This window comes from Centroberyx gerrardi, chromosome 3 (genome assembly GCF_048128805.1).
Source record: "Centroberyx gerrardi isolate f3 chromosome 3, fCenGer3.hap1.cur.20231027, whole genome shotgun sequence".
Lineage (NCBI taxonomy): Eukaryota > Metazoa > Chordata > Actinopteri > Beryciformes > Berycidae > Centroberyx > Centroberyx gerrardi.
In genome coordinates, this window is record NC_135999.1 from 20755687 (window position 1) to 20776179 (window position 20493).

Consider the following 20493-nt stretch of genomic DNA (forward strand, 5'->3'; position numbering starts at 1 on the left):
GTGGAGCTGCTCAGTGCCCAGAAGGCTGTGGTTGTACCGGACAGGTGGGGATGTGTGGAACTGTGTTTGTGTGAAGCAGGACATCGCAGGAAAAGAACAAGTGCGCTCAATCGACCACAGAACTGAATTGATTAGAATGACCATGTTATCAAATCAGCTCTCTTGAATGGTCATTTGACTGGCACACCTCAAAATGGCTGCCACAGAATGTTTGATAATGTTGTCATGGATATCAGCATTGGTTTGGTGCATGAAGAGAACATAATGTGTTGCTATGGTCATGCCTCATGTCAAGCTTAACATTCTGATGGCAGCCATGCTGAACGTTCCAACTGTCTGTGCCTCATGCTCATGCACTGTCCACAATGCTCATTTCCATGACTACAACATCAGAATGCTATGGCTGTCATCAAGAGATTGATCCATTAGGAAGTGGCCATTCTATTGATTCTATTTCTGTGCAATCAACTTTCTTGGATAAAGATTTTATAAGCCAACCATCAAGATGTTTATTAAGATATTTATTATAACCTACTCATAGCAAATAAGAATAAAGTTCATGCCGTTACTTACTGGGTAATTAAAAGCTATAATGACATTAGAATTGAAAAATCATCAAACATAATTTGGAGACATTTCACCTTTTTTTTTTTTTTTTTACATCAGTAACATCAACTCAATGAAAGTATAAAATAGGTATGCATATAGAAACCCTGTTGCAAGTGAGTACCAAAAATCCCTAGCCACTGGTGATGAAAACATTCATTTACAGGAACATTTACATGCTGTGACCACAGGATAAGGCACTTGCCTCCATATACACTTTCTCATTGCCTCCCCTGTTCCCATCTCAGTGCTGCCATCAGGCCTATCAGCCTTCCTTCTAGACCCATCGCCTCTCTCTTCACTTTCCAAGCAGTGCCAAGCCAGAATCTTTATGTGCGTTGTCTGAGCCCGCACGCACTCCATCCCACTGGGAAATGAGCAACTTTGCAACCCGTCTGATTTTTCACAATCAGTCTGGCGCAGCCAACTTGGCCAAAAAGCTGGACCCAGATCCACCCATTGGTAGCTTAATCCACACGTGGCTGATCGCACCAGCCAGTCTCGGATTGAAGTGGCAACATCTGAGGGCAGAGAACCGAGGTCCAAATCCGCAGCTTCCTTCTCTAGCTTATGTCGATAGTTTGCTGCACCCTTAATCAGTTGTGGAGAAGAACTGATGTTGAAATTGTCTCCGGTTTTGGTATAGTTTGGCAAGGATGCAGGCAGTGTGTCGCCACGGGATGCAGGTCGACCGTCACTGTGACCTTCCTCTGAAGTCCAGACCCCAGACACTTCAGATGGCTCTTCTACGGACATCCAGAATGGGTCAAAAGAGGATCCCAGAACACGCAGGAGCCGAGAAGGGCGCCGATGTTTAGGTTTGGGCATATAACGGTAGTCTTCAGCATTCGTCAGCAGGGAATAAGGGCGAATAGGCCGTGAATAAGACGTTAAACTGGCTCTCAGCTGCAGAAATGACAAATCCAAGCCTGCGTCCCTCTGGTCCTGAACAACAGTCACATTCAGAAGCTGATTCTGGATCGGAGTGTTTGAAGTCAAGGCTGCAGGTCCATTCAGAACGACAAACAGAGAAATCCAGTAGAGACAGACTCCACGGCTCTTTAACCAGTCGACCGGTCTGAACATGTTCTCAGGTCTGGATGTTAGAAGAATAAAAACTTGTGTCTTATTCCTCCTTCCAGTTTCTCCCATTCAGTCATGGGATCCCCTGTGTCTTCTTCTTAGGGAGTGTTTCAGGGACTACATGTACCCAGCGCCAGACATCCTTGAGCTTTGGCATAATAACACACGAATATTCGTGCCTTATCACACAAACAGCAGCCATATTATTGAGTACGGCTAGAATCCCATTCCCCAGAGCTCCCACTTGTGGTATTTTGGCTAACTCACCAATGTCCAAAGACAGTACAGGACACATCTGTGAAGCTTTAGTCTGTTTTTACATATTCTCATGTCCCCATTGGGCAAGGGAAATGAAAAATGTAGTGCTGTATATTTCACAGCAAGCATAAAGACAAGAAGAAGAGTGTGACTTGACCTAATTTTGGTTCAGCTGTGTCAGCAAACTCAGACACAATATCTCACGTTCTCACAGTTCTCACACACAACACTCTTCATCTACAGATCCAAGATTAGCTATTAGAGACCTAGCTTCAGGAAAAAAAAAATCCCATTCACACTGGTCTTCATAATAATATAGCAAAACACAAATAACAAGTGTGAGCCCAGGTGAAACATGTTTGTCAGGACAATGCCCCATTTATTCTCATCTACACAAAATCACCTGCCTGGCTCGGAGGCACACAGTGGCATATGTCAAATATATACTTGTCTGTAAACACTTGTTCAAATATCAGCTTTGTTTACATCAACATCATGATAATAACTTTCATAAATATATTTCACATACAGTGGTTCACACTCACAAACTGCAGAATTAACTGGGAAATATTGCATTTCTATAATGACTTGATTTGTCTCTGGATTTCTGCAGTGTCAGGTTTTATGAAATATATTTTGTGTGCGAGTCAAAGAGAGAGAGAGAGACACACTCACACAGACAGACAGAGAGAGAGACAGAGACAGATAGAGAGAGAGCGAGAGAGAGACAGACAGAGAGAACAATTATATTTGTTTTATGCAGTACAGTGTAGCAAGTACAACACATTATGCGAAGATTCAAAAACCAAGATTTCATGAGTAAGAAAAGCGATCATAAGAATTCAAAGGCACTTTTAGGAAAACCTGACTTTGCACACTAAGCGTGTGCACGTTGCTGTGTATATTTCCTATGAAATGGCATGACCTTTAAGTCCACTCCTCTTGTCCGTCCCCAAAACTCAGAGTGAAAAAAGCTGGTCATGTGACTTTTCTTGTTGCCGGGTGGCGTTCGACGGCGGTCTGGATGTGGAGGGGGGAACGCTGCGAGCCGTCTGGCCATTGTGGTCCGCCACCTTTGCCCTCTCCTCCAGAAATGTGTCAAACTCTGATAGGGAGAGTTACAGTTAAGGGTGTGTGTGTGTGTGTGTGTGTGTGCATATGAAATCTTTACACTCAAATGGCAGCAATGGACAGATTAGAGAGAAAGCAACATACCTTCGCTGGACACTCCCTCACAAACTGCAGACTGGTCTTGCTGCGTTTCCAACCACAGCGAATCATAAGGGTAAAGAACATCACATCATACTTTTACCACACATCCAACAGCATATATTTCAAAAGAAAACACTATATGGATAGACAGGATTACCCTTACCATATCAGTGGATAACCATCTGTCAATATCATCCAGTGTAGAGTTGTTTGTTGATGGCATCTAGGAGAAGGAGAAATCAACAGAGCGACAAAACACAGAGTTTTAGCTATTTATGCCACCAAAGCAAATGTATTTGCTGTTTACTCCCAGGAAATGTTTTGGCCCAGTCCAGCTGTGTCTTGCTGCAGTACACACCGCTCCTGTGACCTGCAGCCTAGTGTCCAGGGCTCCGGCCAGGCCCTCCACGGCTCCTGGGTCCTCATACCTAACACTGCACACACACACACACACAGGCACACACATGCAGTGGGAGCATGAATTATGATATGACATGATATGGATATTTCTGTTGTCAGTCAGCCCCCACTCACCTTTTCCTTTGATCAGCCAGGGAGCTGCCTCTGGTCTGGGCAAACATGTCAAACTCCTCCTCCTCTGCTACAACTGTTGGAGGACAGCAGGTGATAACTTTTAAAGTCACAATTAAATGAAAAATGACTTTTTCTACCTTTTTAGCAAATTCTCCATATCACAACGTACACCTAAGCTTTTGGCATTTATTGTTAAAATAAATGCCAAAAGCTTTTCAAAGTGTTTCAAATGTGTATTTTCTTATAGTTTTATAGCAAAATCCCATTACTTTTAAGGTGTTCACCTCCAAAAATCCTATTTCCTTTTCCTTAGACATCATGGTTGCGGTCCCGATGTTTCTTATCATCGAACCCACCCATGTTTTAACCAGAAAATACATTGAATTACGGAAGCAAGACACACATCAAAATGCAGTTTCCCTCTGACTTTAGTTTAATAGATAGCACTTTTGGGGTTGCAAAGCATTCAAGATATGAAGTATATGTTATGCAGAATTTACGCACTGTGATTGGCTGCCTGCCTTTGATTTGCCTGAGTGTTGACTGCTGGTTGGCTGGTTGTCTTGATGACTGCTGGTTGGCTGAGAGCCTGAGGCGTAGGGCTGAGGTCGATGAGGCAGGGGCCGCTGGCAGAGCTCTGCTAGGGAGGGAAGAGATGGAGACAGGACAGATGGTGACACATCTTCCTGTATTACTAACTAACCACAGTTCAGTGTTACACATCTCATTTCAATTTCATGTTTAAGGTCTGCATTGTTTCTTTAATAAGTTTAAACTTTTACTTAAACAGATAGGTAGACAAAGAAAACATTCCTGGTGTTGCTGGAAGAGTGAGGTTTACACATAAGTACACACACCTATTTGAGTACACACACTCCTGCATGTGAATATACTCTTAAAGCAGAAATTATAATGTAAACGTAATGTTTACATTCACAGTTGTCTGAGATTTGTGCTTGTGACAGTCAGTCCCTATTTGGTTTTATTTCCCCTTCAAGACTCGTCAAATCAGCATCATGCAAATGTAAATGGAAACGCCTGTTCTACAACTAAACAAAAGAGGAAGGAAAGACCTTTCTTACCTGTTCAATGGTTGTACTTTGTGTCTTATTAAGTCTGTCAAACCTGAAACACAATTACAATGTAATAGACATACAATGGGCTGAAGGGAGTACAATGAAATCAAGAAAAAGAAAACACACGTTTGTGCACATTTACAACTAAATTATACAAGACGTTTTGAAAAGCACAGGGTCAGGCCAGGCTGCAGCTCACCTCTCATAGCGGATGAAAGCGTTGTTGAGGTCGTCGTTGACCACCAGCAGCTGTTCGATGAGCCCCTCGTCCAGCAGCCGGGGGATGAGCTCCACCACCCGGGTCTGCATGCTCCTACACACCGAGTACAACTGCTGCTTGGGCACAGGAGGAGGAAGAGGGAGGTGAAGGTGGCAGAGAGAGGAAGGGACTCTGGAATCACTGATGACATGAGGTGTTTTAAAAGAAAAAAACACTCTTACACTGTTATATATCATCTATCTGTGATGTTCAATGAAATCCAGGAGTCATTCTGTGATTAAGTGTTAAGTGTAATTTACTGTCAGAGAATGCGCCTGAACTTGTTGCAACCACTTTGTGTAGGTGGAGAGAGCAATGGTGATAGTGATAGCACAGTAAGTGCAAGGGAGTGTTTCCAGTCAAGAAAAAAACCCTTGCTCAAAACACAGCATGTCTTGTGTGGCTGTATTGCATTTTGGTCTACTGAGGCTGCTGTCGGTGGAGAAATTGGTATCTCTGCCCCGTCTATGATGGATTTCTTCCTGTATGATTGTTGAACGTCGGTGCAAAATAGTGAGTCTAGAAAGAAACTCTTTGATTCTGAGGGACTGACACCAAAACACAACGTTTACTGTTCGTTTTAGTTTAAAATTTTCCTGCTATTAAACTAAAATACATGACATGACATTCTGCATTTGGCTATTTATCTGCAGAAAATACACCCCCAAACAACAAAATGGACCCAGGAATGCAAGGTGCATCGCTAGTAGCAGTTTTTAACAGTGTTAAAGTGTTTTAGGGTGGATTTTCCTTTAATACTGTATGACAGGCACATACAGTAGATACTACAGACAATTCCAACAGGCACACACACACACACACACACACACACACACACACACACACACACACACACAGGCCCACACCTGTAGCAGCTCTGTATCGTCCTGCTGGCTGTGTCCAGGTGTTAGCTGGTTCAGCATCTCGGACATCACAGTCAGGTTTCCCTTCACCAGCGCCAGCTCACTTCTCAGCTTCTGCTCCTGGACACAAGAAATCCACTGTCAACAACGGTCAACAGCCAATACACAATCACTCAGTGCACTGTCATTACTGTATACATACAGTGTGGATTACTTATGAAACAACCTAAAAAGCACTACTATGAATGATCTTGCATAGTGCAATGTAACCAACTCAATGGTCTGGAAGTGCAAAAAAGGCCAACTGACAATACACTGACAATAAACCCATAGCTGGGGCTGGGTTTATGGGTCTATGGGTTTCAATGGAGAGTTTTAGTGTCCCATGGTTTAAATAAAGGCTTAAATAATGATTTAAATAATGTTTCAGGGGATTTTCCACCCTGCCAAGAATAAAATTCTGGGAAAACCTTTAATACTTGTACTTTGTTTTTTGACATGAAAAAGACCAAATTGAAAGACACTGAATATCGGCACAAAATACTGGCACAAAATATCACGACTTCCAAAACCTATATTGGTCAAACCGCACCCATCACCTCTGTGAAGTCCTTCAATTTAAAACATAAAAACATTAAATAAAAACAACTTTTACATCATTTTACTTTTACAACATTTAAATGCTGTTTCAAGGGATTTTCCGCCCTGCCAAGAATAAAACATTTAATACTTGTACCTTTTTGGCATGAAAACGGACAAATTTAAAGGCACTGAACAAAACTTCAGCAACTTCAGTCTAAAAATATCACTATGGCATCAGCCTTCTAAAACCTGTATCGGTCAAACCGCATCCACCGACTCTATGAAGTCCTTGAATGAAAAGTGTGTTTAGGCAGCGGTACCTGTTCAGTGGAGAGGGAGACGGGCCCCTCGCTGGGCTGGACGGGGGGTAAAACACTCTGAGTGGGAGCGATGGGAGGAGCTTGCTGCTGCGACTGACGAGGAGGAGGAGGAGCGGTGACAGGAGCCGTCTCAGGAGACGATTCGTTTTCTGGAATGCTCTACAAGATGGAGGCAGAGATAAACAACTGTGAAGTCTATGAGAAAGAGATAGAGAGATAGAGAGAAAGGCGCGTACACATAGATTTGATTTTCTGTGTTGTTTTCACTGGACAGAGATGGAGAATGAGACAGGTGGAGGTGGGGATAGGGATGGAGAGTGCAGCGGACAGACAGACTGACCCTGTTTGGAGTGTGGATGGGGGAGAGAGCATCCAAGTCGGTCATTGGGAACTCCAGGCCTCGCCTCCTCAGGTCCTCATACACACACACCACCCCCGTCAGGGAGGGAGAGCTACGAAACGCGTCAGCCCACGACTGACGAGAGAATATGATGAAATATAATCAGAATGACTCCTAAATCAGTATCTGATAACTCGGTACATACAGTAGGGCCAAGACAGAGATTATCAAGAAAATAACAAGACGACTAAAAAAAACAGGCAGAAAGAATAGAAAGAAATTGTCCTACAACATTTACAAAGCCTCTCTCTATCAAATGTTGACATTCCAGCTAGTAGCGCTGTAAATGACTGCATGCATTTTACTCAAGAAGAACACAAAAGATAGACACAATAGAGTTAGAGTTGAATCTAAAACAACTTCAAAAGCTTTGGGCTCTCAGCACAGCAATCCATAGCAGTGAATTCTCTCATACTGTAGGTGAAGACATTGTCAAAAAACACAATTTATATCAGACAATTTGTCTCATATGGTCCTCTGAAGCAGTGGTTCTCAACGTTTTTTGCTTGTGACCACTTACAATGAAGCAAGGTGTACACATGCAAATTGGTGAACAGTTCAACCAAAGAAGAATTTTCCCTTTTTAGGTCGTATCATTTGATTTTATTTGATCTGACTATCAGAGGAAGCCTAGAGACTGAAAACTATTCTGTATTTCACAAGAAAATAGCAAAAATTAGAGAAAAATCTGAAAAAATTGAACATGATAATTAATTTGTATAGCAGAAATATGTTTTTTTCTATCCCATAAATCATCTTACAACCCCCCCAAACTTATCTAGCGACCCCCTGAGGGGTCCAGAACCCCAGGTTGAGAACCACTGCTCTGAGGTACGTGCTATGGGAGTGAGCACATACCTGTATGAGGCTGAGCACCCGGTCATGGAGGGCAGTGGGTGGATTATATTTGGGCAGGATGCATCGGACCAGAACCCCTTCAACAAACTCCTGGGAAGCCACCAGCACGTGGAACCGGTGTCCGCAGTTCTTCACACAGGCCTCCAGAACCTGTGAGACGAAATGCACAATATTCAAAGATGATGTAAACACAATTAAACCTCTTATGATTCTCCAGAATGAAGCTCTGTTACACATGCGTTTCATACACTAACGGTTTGTTGGGAGCTTCTCCTCTGGGCCATCAGCCAATCAGGATGAGGGTCATCCTGGCCTTCCTACAACCCTCCCCCTCCCCGCCCACCTGTAGATCTGCTCCCCAAAATTATTCAGCTCTGGAGGGTTCAAACTTTAATATACAGTCATCTATAAACGATTACTCACAGTAAGAGCTAGCATGATCTCTCTGAAGTTCTTGCTCCCCACAATTCTCCTCTTAATGGCTTTGACTGCATCTCTGGGCCTGGGACAAAAAAAAAACAACAACTCTGCATCAGATTATCAGTTTGCTTATTTATCCATCTACTTATTTTACTCACAATAATCTCAAAATCCTAATAAACAACAATCATTAACAAAAAAGAAGAGGGTAGAGAGCTTTGCTGTTGCACAAGCATTACTGAAGGTGCAGTTTTGTTTGAGGCTCTTGTATAAAATGAAAAAGAAAGCCAAAGGCACTCTTCTGGCATAAGGAAAAACTAAAAACCTTTAGACTTTTTACTGTACATGACTGAATGCCAAAAAACACATTTCAGGCATACAGTGGCATTCATCAAGGCGCTGCAAACCAAACTGCATGACAAAGGTCATTCAGTCACAACCAGTCACGTGACAATGCAAAAAATAACAACAGAACCATTTAGGAAATCACACAGTAATAACAGTAACAGCAATACAAAAAGGGGCCCAAGTAAGTCATACATATAGTGTACAAGTCAGTTCACTTTTGATTGTTTTTATGCCAGAAGTGTGCCTTGGATTCACTTCTTTCTAACAATAATCATTACTCAGATAGGTACGAAATGATCAAGAACAACAGAGATTGCTGATAAAGGGTGACCAACTGAGCGAAACAGACGGCAGCATCCGTACCCCTCGTCCGTCTCGTTGATGATGTCACATATCTCCATGTTGAGACCCCAGTCCTCCGCCTGCAGGACGGCGCTGGTGGCTCGCTCTGTCAGCAGAGAAGCAACAGAACCAAACGAGAAAATGTAGAGAGTAGAATTTGTTTTAGGTGCAAAATCACGCCAAGTCATGCTGGGATACAGTCATCATTCATAAAATATGAAAAAAATACACCTCATCATCATTATTGAGTCTGCCATCATAAGGCGTGCTATTTGTTTATCTATACGTCTAGATAGGTATGAGTGTATCCAAGCTGATACCTGAGGCCTAGTTATAGTATAACATTCAAATATGCTGTAAAATAAGGCCACAAATGTGTTTTCCTCCAAACAATTCGGTGATCAAAGCCAGCTTTCTCACACTCCATTCTTTACAACCCCTGACTGGGTCCTCATAAGTCTCTAAATCTCCTTCATTCCTTTCCACCACCTCCCCCCTCTTTTCTCCAAACCCTCACCCCTGCCTTTCCTCAATCCCCTTTGCTCCCTCCCTCCCTCCTTTCATTCTCTCCTTCCCTCCCCTCTCTCCTTCCCCAGCTCCCTCTATTTCATGTGACTGTCAGCTGCTTCTGTTCTCCTTCGCCCCAGAAGTAGCTGAAGCATTTATGACATTAATGTGTGAGAACGAGAGTGGAGCAGATAAGGGGAAGGAGGAGGGTTGAAGTGGGAGGATGACATTATCGCATTACTCATCAGTGCATATGAAATAATATGAATAAATGTTTCCAGGCATCACCAGCTCATCACACATCTGGTTTTGTTTGTGTATTTTACAGCTTTTCGATGGCCTGGCTGGGAAAATAAAGGCAACTGCTGCCATTAGAAGAAAATTCTGCTGCTTAAAAAGTTGTGCATAACCTATATGGATAGGCTTGCTGAAAAGAGTCAGAAAAAAATGATGGCATCGCCTATTTTAGGTACCTGTAGCTTACGGTTTGCAGTCATTGCACAAATCAGATTGAGGAAGTGAGAGGAAACATCAGTGGCTCCGAAAACATCACTGATTCGTCATATGTGTTGTCACTTCACTCTTAGCAACCAATGAGATGGAAGATGAGGAGAGTTTAGACCCGCCTCTGCTGTGTCATTGGTCCAAACGCTTCTTTTTTACGAATCTGTCAAATTTGGTGTTTATGTTATCGCTCGTTTTAGAATAAAGTCGTCAAAAACCCAAAGGACGAGTGTTATTATTCAGTTTCTGTAGCCTAGACAGTGTGAATGTAAGTCCTGGCGTGTCAAAACATTCATGCTATTTAATCTGTGAAGCAGCCTAGTGATGCCAAATTTAAAGTAACGTTAGTGGCGCACAAACTCCTACGCTTTCAAAAGCACTTACCGATTCTCTGACCGACGGGCGTCGAAAAGGGGTTTCCTATGAAAAACTCCATCCTTTCCCCGAGTGCAAACATCCTCGAAGATTACAAATACACACTCACTGTTAAAACTACTTGGCAATATGTGTCCAAACCCCTGATATTTCCTTTTTTTCTTTTCTTTGACTGGCTGCTACCTCCGAGGCGCACTGCCTCTTTCCGCGGTCACGTGAAAACAGAGAGCCAGGAAACAGCGTAGACATAAACACCAAGGTGGACCCACACAGCCTGTAAATGTGTTTCATTAAACTTCTCACAATCATGTGAACAGATACCAAAATCAGAATGAAGACAAGTTATTTTCAGCGCATTGTCATATTTTTATAACTATTGATAAGTGGCCTATTGCAGTAATTCCAATTCCAAAGAAGGGACTCAGTCAGAAAAATGACAAATTGTCCTATGATTTCACTCCCTAGAAGTTGCTTGCGAGCAGGTATGACACCCAGTCATCCTCTTTCAATCCTAAGCACAGTCTTAAACAATGCACTGGTCCAGAACTAATTTAAATAGGACTGACCCGCCTTGTATTAGGTGCTAATTGGACCCAGCTACCCTCTTTCACCTCTTTTGTTCCTGTCCCAAATTGTCTGAGTTTTGGAGGAACATGTTCATGTTTCTCAGACATTCATGGGTCTGACATATCACTGTCTCATCTTTTTGGGACACCGAAGCCTGCCTCACCCTCAATGTGGGTGCAGTCAGGCACAGTAGCACATGCTGCTCTTCTAGCCAGGAGACTAATTTTACAAAATTAGAAATCGGAGCCTGTGCCTGCTTACACACTCTGGGTCAGAGCTGGGCCGCTCTCTCAGATTTGAAATTAGAGGGAAGCCTCAGTTTAGTAAACTGTGGGGCTTTTACAAACATTTCTTAGACCAATATTAAATCTGATATCTTGTCAAATATGATGTGCAGTGATGTACAGTAGGCCTACCTGTCTTTGTCTACATCACGCTACCACTACTTTGGACTTGAGCATTAATACCAACCTTGCAGATTGAGTAGCAATATTTCAGTCTCAGGCAGCTTCAAACCATGTGTGTAAAGATTTTTCTTTATTATTATCTCAATTTCCCCTTTTCCATACTTTTTTTGTGGCATGACAGAGGCTGGGCTCAGAGAGAAATGATGGAAAGCCTTTTTTGCACTGCTGTTTGCTTATGGATATAGAGGACTAATGTCTAATGTGTCAATCAGAAAGATTTTACAACAAGAATTTAGCTCGATGAGGGAAGGTTTAAGGAGATTTTCATCCTAGGTTTCATTGTTTCCAATATTACCTTCCCACCTGCAGTGTATAGACAGTCAGGTAATTCTGTACAGTCATATCTAACAACACAAAAGTCTTCACAAATGGGGTGTTGTGGTCTCTATTAGGGGATCCTAAGTTGGAATGAAAAAGTTTAGGAAGCCCTTAGTGTTGCTTTCTGGCTTTTGCCAAGCCTAGAAACACTTTTTACAAAGGGTGTGGTTATTTTCTTTGTTAAATTTGAGACAAGCTGATGATAAATAAACAAAATTAACAGAACATTTCAAATACCATTGTACTGCAAAGGAGATAAATGCCTACTTCAGGCCTTCTATCCCTATCTTCTATCCCTGGAAAAGCACCCTGGATATTCTCACAATGTCTCCAAATTCAGTCCCCTATTGATCGCTAAAGGAGAGGAAAAAGATAAAAATACATATATGTATTTTTGGTCACTTGAATCCAGCTTTAGGCGGGGCTTTCTCAGTAAATAAACCTTGACACTCAGCCTAACTGTCCAAGATCATGCATAGAAAAAATGTGAATTCCCTGTGTATTCTGTTTCAGGGATGATGCTTTTTTTCTTTAAATCCCGATCCAGTGTCATCCACAGATAATATTGCCTGCTGAAACTGGGTGAAACAAAGTGAGAGGGGAGACTTTGGTCATTCGCAGGCTTGCTTCCTCTTTTCTTAATTATAAAGTAACATTCACACTGTAACATCACACTGTAACGTGTGACATGCCGATTTCAATGTCAGATTCATATACACACATACTCTGGGTGACAAAATTCACATTTCCACACCCAGCAACATGCCATAGAAAAGACAAGGAACTCAAAAGCATTCAAGAGTCATGAATGTGTTTTCAAATTGCAGCCTGTTTACTGCTTCCAATGCCCAAAGACATAACAACAATATGAATAGAACAGTAACATCTATTGCATACTTAGAAGGCTTCATATGAATAATATGCAAATAAGGGGCAACTTGGGGCTAAACATTTTCTTAGTTGTTAAAAAAAAATCCAGCACCAACATTTAAAACCATAGATAAATGAATTGTAGCTGCTTGTTCTGCTTCCTAAGGCAGTTTGTTTGTCAGCAGCACCACCCAGTGTGTAAAATATATATTATTACAACAAAGAGGAAAGGATTTTGAGTTATACATATGCTAAACTGTTATGTTAACTTGTATTTTAGTCATTATCATGAAAAATAGTCTCTTGTTGATAATGATACTCATGTATCTACTTTAAATTAAGTGTTCATTTCCATTGTATTACTCTCTAATTATCTTAGCACTCTCTATTTGTCTGAATCATGTCTATATCAATATCTCTGCTGCTGTCATGGCACAATGTCTCCATAGGGATCATATACGTTTCATTTAATCAAATTTTTTACAGTACACATCAAGAACAAACATTTAACACTGGCATTAGTGCTGCTAATAATCAGAATGAGAATCACTTTATTTCACAAAGTACAGCAGGTGGACAAGGAATCTGACCTGGTTATTTGGTGAAGACACATTGCAAGACAGTTACATGACACAGGATTGTACAGGACAAAATGTAACAGGACCACACATATAGTGCAGACAAGGTACAGTATAACAGTAAATAACAGTAAATATAGCCTACTACAATTCAAAGCCTAAGTATTGCACCAGTGTAGCAGCTTTGGCAGGAATATATAACCAAGTATACAAACAAAGAGTCAGTGGGTCAGTTGTTGAGCACATTTCAGATAAATTACAAACAAATGCAACATTTTGGCACTAACTAGACCTTTCACATTTGTTCAAAACATAAATTTGAAGTTACTTCATTCTTTGCTTTGAACGCTTAAACAAAAGCACAACATCAATGCAGTTCATGTGTTTTAAAACTTTGCCATCAGGGGCTCAAACTCGTGACCCTGTGCCTCAAGCTCTGTGGAGCAGTTATCAGGCTTCAAGACTATTTACATAACTTGTGGGAGAGCATTTCCTCATGCTCAGTTAACCCAAGATGACTCTCCAATGGCCCTCAGTTTCTCAGTTTCTCAGTTTATCGGTTTATCTGTTTATCAGTTTATCAGTTTATTTGGATCCACATTACATCGCAGTAGCAGTGCCATCTCATCACTTTGCCCACCATATCACATAAAGATGTATTATTCCTATTCTTATACTTTCTACTAATAATAAATGTTACTGACATTCATTTCCCTCATTCTCATGGCCTCATGCTTGAACTATGCCGTTTACAGACTGGCTACACATTCTGCACAACCACAGATATGATAACATCCTTCAGCTCCCATCTTAGACTCTCCTAAGCTCTCTCCTCACACAGAACCGCACACAGGATCAAAATGCAAAGACTCTTCCTTTACATCATTACAGAGTAAAAAACATATTTCTTTTCTCTGACTGAACAAATAATGACATTGCCATATTTGCAATCTTGAAGATACAGTGCAATGACTGTAATTGAGTCAGGGACAGCTTACTTTGTTTTTTTTTCTAATGCGAGCATGCAATCATGGATCATGTCTGACTCATGGTGCAGTTGGTGCTAAAGTAAATCAATATTTTAAGGAAAAAAGGGCATTAGTCAAATTTCCTCAAGACTGACTGATTTTGGGTAACTTTATATTAAGAGGCCCTTTGTTAAGCAATACCAACTGCCTTTTTCCTTAGGTATTTGATGGTACAGTATATTTGAATCTGTGTGCTTTTGTCTGAACATTTCCAAAACTACTTCAAAATATAAAACTTGCATATGCAAACAGTTAAAGACGTCTTGTGCAAACATCAAGGCATCCTGTACTGGATATAAAAAAGTCATATTTGTAGTTCTGTATTATCACCACTAGATGGCAGCATTGAACTCAATAATATGCCATCAAACGCAATCTGTTGTTCTGAAAAGTGTCTTCCCATAGAGACAAACGATGATCCCATGATGACATAAACAAACAAACAAACAGCATATAGTAACATATAGTAGTATATAAACCGTTGGTCTTCAGATGGTGAAGGAACTACAGGCAACTGGATAAACAGACCCATCTTTTCTTTGAGCATTCCAGCTGATATGAACCTGACTGTAGATTTATATAGTGAGGAAAATACCATTATGTTGAAGCTGAATCCACAATTTACTGAGTGTTGAGCCTTTGATGAGGACATTGATGTAAATTGTTACTTCTGGCATTAAACTAGCTGAATACAATCTGCTTCCAAACCACTGCAGTGTAACAAAAACTGTTGAACTATGTTTCCATCCATCGAACATTAGATGCAGGGCTATTGGTACCTAGCCTAGTCCTTTCTATTGCTTCACATATTGTTACTTGTTGTTACTGTTTAAATGGAAACAGCCCATTTATGCTTTATATGTTGTTGTTTAATCCATGGATTTCAAGGTGCCCTTAGACACAGATATTCCAGCTTGCAGCCTTCTCTCAACACCTCTTTTGACTTTGTTGTAGCATTACATAATGCTGCCTCAAGCCCAAATATGTGATACCACAGCTGCCATAGATACTGTTTACAAACAGGTCAATGGCTCTCGGTTCAATTGCTGACCCAGGATCTGGTCTCCTTGTCCAGTCCATGAATTAATCAGTAGTTATGTCAGTGGACTGCCTGGTTGTAGATCAGTGCCTAAAGAGCACCCACATCCTCTAGGCCATAGTGATGGTGATAATGTCTAAAGGGTAGTGTGAGGACAAGGACTGCCAGTGAAAAATGATTGATTTTATGTCAAGAGAATACACACACACACCTGTTAACAAAAAGGTGATGCAAAAACCTTTTGACATTTTAATTTTAGTTTCCTGCTTCCCAGTTAAAGTGCGGGCTTGCCTTAATAAAACAAAGAAACAGTGAGGACACATTTGATTTATTTGGTAAATTAAAAACACATTTAGCGTGAATAAAATCAGTGAGGATGTCAGATAAAGTCAGGGACTTATTTCCACTGAGCTCCTCCAGTCTGCGGCCCGCAGATGCCTCCAGGCCTCCGGGCTCCGTATGTTCTCAAATGCCTTTGTGACCTTAATAGCAAAATGTAAAGTGAAACCGCTATTCATTTGTCAATGACAGAGTTCATTCTCAATTACTTCATTCAAGGTTAGATATGTCAACCTTTTATTTTTCAATTCTCAACAAATTCCACTTCCTGAATTGGTGGAATTTAAGGTGAATTGGCCCCAATCCTGCTTTGTAGTTTCCCCTGAACTGTTCACGTCTCCCACATCATCGTAAGAGGCAAATAGTAAATCTTCTCTTCTCTTTTTGCAGAGGAACAGCAATACTCAAAGCAGCATATAGGAACAAGGGTTCGGCAGATCAGAGGTCAGATTAGAAAGCTGTGTCACGGTGGAGAAGATGTGAATGTGTTATCTCTTTTCCCCAGGCTGTACAACCAGGCATAATGTACCAACTTAGCAAGGAGCGACTCCAAGCCCTCTCACCATTGTCTCACACAATAAGCGGTTTGTAGCAGCCTCTATGGCCAATGGTGTTTTATTTTTCCTGACAATAAATTAGCCTACTACCATGCAGCAATTGTATATAAATCAATGAAAGAAAATGTAAGTTATTAGCATAATGATTCATTTATAAACAAAATAAAAACTAAGCATTTTGAAGTTGATTCTGAGAGGGAAAGCAGCTCTCTATTCTCAAAGTTTCCAATATGCTCTCATTCATATAATGTGTGGCTTAATGTTATTCCTAAGACCAGGGAAACTGGTTGGAAACCAACCTAGTCTCTTAATCACACACTTAATACAGCACACACACACACACACACACACACACACACACACACACACACACACACACACACACACACAATTAATCCAAAACTGGCACACAATAAATGGCATAACCATCCATAATTTCATGAGGCTAAGCCTAGGAAATTGTATGTATGTATGTATGAATGTTTGTGTGTGTGTGTGCGTGCGTGTGTGTGTGTGTGTGTGTGTGTGTGTGTGGTTGCACTGGTTGTAAATTGATCCCTCCTACTCTTGCTCGTTCGTTGTGCAGACGAGGGGCGAGGAGGAGGAGGAGGAGGAGGAGGAGGAGGAGGGAGCGAGCCGAAGCAGGAAGGAAGGAAAGCAAAGGAAAGGGAGGCAGGCTGTGAATGCTAACAAGCCCGTCGTAGTCATATAGCTCCATAGGTAGGGTTTAATAAAACATCTAGCAATGGAGAAGAACGACGACCACTATTAAAACCTACTATGCGCCAGTGCAGTGTTCGCCCAGTGCGCATTGAACATCCTCACCGTCGTCGGCACGTTTGATAAAACCTCTTTTCCGCTGAGTGAAATGTATCGCGACTGCTCGGGATTCACATTCTGACAATGGAGATTGAAAATATCGTGGCCAACACGGTTCTCCTCAAGGCAAGAGAAGGTAAGCATGGCTCAATGACAAAAGAAGAAGAGAAAAAAAAGGGGATGTTTGTGTTTTTTTTTTCTCTCAACGAGAAGCCCATAGACTACTAGACTGAGCTTTTTGGTTGCCCTCTTTGGATTGTGTTCTCTCTCTCTCTCTCTCTCTCTCTCTCTCTCTCTCTCTCTCTCTCTCTCTCTCTCTCTCTCTTTCTTCCATCCCTACGCAGTGCTTTTCCTCCAGGCAAACACCAAACATATAGCGTTGAAAAACAGCTGTTTGTAGACTAATCACATATTCACCGGGCAGGTTAACATAAGGCCTAACTGCTAGATGATGAACATCGGGGGGTGTTTGCAGTATCACGCTTAGATGGCAGCGTTATAATAGACTGTATCAAGCAATTTTCACACGGACAGCAGTGGCTTTGGGGATATTTACAATTTACGATGACATAACAGACATATAACCGTATTCCCATTAACGCCTGTAGAGTACATCAAAATATAGCTACGCAGTGAGGCTCATAGTGCCATAATGCCCCCATAATAAACGCGTACAGCCTCCTCTTACCTGTCATTGTAGGTTTCAGTGTGGTTAAAGCCTAATTAGGAGTGTAAAGGGAACGTGTCACATTATTTGACGCAGAAATATTAATTCCACTGCATTGCCATTTTGGCCGGTGAATGAGAGCCTTACTGTGGGAATAGATCTGTTATAGTGCAGGCTTTATTCTTTATAGATGGAAATGGGGAAGCTGGAGAAAGGCCTATACCGCGCATGATCTCACAGTGTATGTACCCCAGCCCCGGGTCTTAATACGGCAAAAGGGGGGCTGGTGATCCCACACTAGCGGTGTTGACGCCTGTGTAGCTCAGCGAGAGATGGAAGAGGCGAGTATCTATCTGTTTTTTCCAGTATAAGAGCGGCGGGGAAGGAGAGCGGAGAGGCTACTTTACAGCCAGTGAGTGGGCGCAGGGTGGGGGTGCAACATTGTATCAGCAGCCAGATGAGGGAAAAAGGTGTTATTAGGCTTGACTGGGATTGTTGCTCAACGATTTCCACTCGAGGTTTTCACGAATCGGACTCTGCACGAGCGATGCGAGCCTGTTGCCTCTGCGTGGCTCGGTGGATATTGTGCAACGTGATGCGTTTTATTTGACAGCGGATCGTTCAGATGGGGTGCATGTTCAGAGTCGCCGTTCAGTGGACGCAGAGGCCTTCCTTGCTTATAAGTCACCCCATGATTTGCGTTGTATTTTGAGTCTAAACACTGCTATGCTACGACATGGATTATTCACCGCTGTGAATTGAATTCAGGAGAAGCTGCTGCTGTTCCTGAAGAGGCATCATGCTTTCTCTACCTGACGTTAGATACCAAGTGCTGCATGGCATTGTCATGAGTTTTGACCTATGTGGTTATTGACGGGATATGAAGGCTCAATACTTGTCAGTATCTATAGTCTTTTATAGTCGGTAGCTCCAAAAGGCCCTAATGGGAGTTTGCAAAGCATGCAGGGTATTGAAGCTGTCTATATTGGTAGCTATCTATACATGGCCTATTGGGAACTATCAATACATGGCCTTTGTGCACCCTAACACACAATTTCACTATAAAGATTTCAATTTAGTCAATTTAAAATGGAAGCAATACCACCGCCATGTTGGATACACAGTATTGTTTTTTATATTTCTCCCTACTATACAATTCACTGTGTTAATTAGCACACAGATTAAATGAGCTAATGGCTCCCAATTTATTACTATAAGGTGCGCAGGAGACTAATTAGATTTTAATATGTCTTTCCAAAGGTGGGTGTTTGCAGCTGTTGAGGTGTTTCAGTACATCACTGATGTGACAGTTATGAATGCTGGCAGTGTCACAGGTCCAGGGGAGGAACCCGTCTTTAACATGCAAACGCAGACATAGACGGTTACACCAGCAACACTTCCTGGAGATCAGAGGACAGCACTAGGCCTTTTATCTGAGCTGCTCTCTTCAGTCGCCTTCAGTCTACGCGGCATCAAAGCCTCGGCGTACAACAGAAGGGTGCAGGGTGACGTAGTGAGCGGGGAGACGGTCCTTCAGCTGGAGGAGCGGGGTTCAAGCCCCTGAGTCAGCAAGCATTTGCCCTGCTGAAGTGTCCTTGTGCAAGACGTTATATCTCTGCCACCTGTAGAGCCGCTGGTCTGTAGCTGAGCCTGTGCTGTGCAGGGGGCAAGCAGCAAGAGAATCTCCCAATGGGGATTTCTACTACTACTACTAACAATAATAATAATAGTAATAATAGTACACACTGCTCAAAGTTATAGGTCCTGTTGGCTAATATACAGTATTCTCCAGCCCAGAACTAGCATTAATTTAATCAAGTCATCGTGACCTCAGTTGGCACCTAGAAAACTTTCCAGACTGGCAACATGGTGCTGATCGTCATCACAGGTCTGATCAGTCTGAGGCTTGATGACACACCTGAGCACATGAAACTGGATGGCTTCGGGTGAATGTTATGACAGGGTGTGCCCTGCCCGCTTCAGTTGAAGTGACACGTCAAGGGAAGTGGTTTTGTGTTGTGGAGATGACACCCCCTCCTGCCCCTCCCCCTTCCTTCTCTATGTGTTTCACAGATAAACTTGATGCAAACTTGAAAAAAAAGAAAAAAGGAATGGCACTACATTACAACATTTAAATAGATTTTTCCTTTGCCTTAGGACAGCTCAGTTGGTATTAGATGACATTCACTACTGTCCCCTATAACCAGAAACCAGAGAGAAGTGTTTGTTCCCGCCAGCTCCATTGAGAATGTATTGGAAACGATGGAAAAGGTGATTGTGAGAATGCCTAGAGGACCGTCTGGGGATTTCAGTACTTTTGGCTTAGACACAGCTCACAAATCATGAGGATGTGAAAGCGCAGCCCAGCATAAAACAGCTATTTTCAACATGGCAATATGATTCTACATGATCTTGTCTAGTGTAACATCAGGGATACCTCATCAGTAAGAGTATCCACAGGCTAAACCCTTTTCACACTTTTCACACTGTTCAATGTCTGTACTGAATACTTAAATGTAATTCTGAATAAAAAGATGGTTTATATGAAAAAAGAAACAACTATGTCAACATTTTAGCAGCTGAATACTGTGGTTGTAGCCATCACACTTTTGTAGCCATAAACAAAAACTAATTTCCTAGACAGCATCTCAATTAAGAAGCAACTTGCTGTGCTGAATAGCCACTGGAAACTTTGTA

The 20493-nt window shown here is 41.9% G+C and overlaps 3 protein-coding genes across 7 annotated transcripts in view; 1 reads left to right on the forward strand and 2 right to left on the reverse strand.

Moving 5' to 3' along the window:
- Nucleotides 1–677: 677 nt before the first annotated feature.
- On the reverse strand, nucleotides 678–1692 carry LOC139931373 (noggin-like). The gene has a single exon (XM_071924863.2). The coding sequence runs from the start codon at nucleotides 1690–1692 to the stop codon at nucleotides 763–765; it is 930 nt and encodes a 309-aa protein (XP_071780964.2). The 3' UTR covers nucleotides 678–762.
- A 604-nt stretch (nucleotides 1693–2296) lies between these two features.
- LOC139931354 (target of Myb1 membrane trafficking protein) lies at nucleotides 2297–10742 on the reverse strand. Of its 4 annotated transcripts, none has more exons than XM_071924835.2 (15): nucleotides 10557–10742; nucleotides 9183–9267; nucleotides 8475–8553; nucleotides 8052–8201; nucleotides 7134–7268; nucleotides 6794–6952; nucleotides 5895–6011; nucleotides 4969–5102; nucleotides 4776–4818; nucleotides 4198–4330; nucleotides 3694–3766; nucleotides 3518–3593; nucleotides 3323–3382; nucleotides 3163–3202; nucleotides 2297–3052 (listed from the first exon to the last, which is right to left on the reverse strand). In XM_071924835.2, the coding sequence occupies exons 1-15, from the start codon at nucleotides 10627–10629 to the stop codon at nucleotides 2907–2909; spliced, it is 1503 nt and encodes a 500-aa protein (XP_071780936.1). In that variant the 5' UTR covers nucleotides 10630–10742; the 3' UTR covers nucleotides 2297–2906. The 4 variants fall into 4 exon arrangements, with proteins under 4 accessions (XP_071780936.1, XP_071780935.1, XP_078138746.1 ...); XM_071924834.2 differs by having other exon boundaries at nucleotides 4198–4333; XM_078282620.1 differs by having other exon boundaries at nucleotides 4969–5105.
- A 6216-nt stretch (nucleotides 10743–16958) lies between these two features.
- Nucleotides 16959–20493, forward strand: part of grk4 (G protein-coupled receptor kinase 4) — a 43924-nt gene continuing 40389 nt past the window's right edge. For both annotated transcript variants that reach the window (XM_071924829.2, XM_071924828.2), the window contains exon 1: nucleotides 16959–17265. In XM_071924829.2, coding sequence (XP_071780930.1) covers nucleotides 17214–17265 — 52 coding nt within the window. In that variant the 5' untranslated portion in view covers nucleotides 16959–17213. The remainder of the gene's footprint in view (nucleotides 17266–20493) is intronic.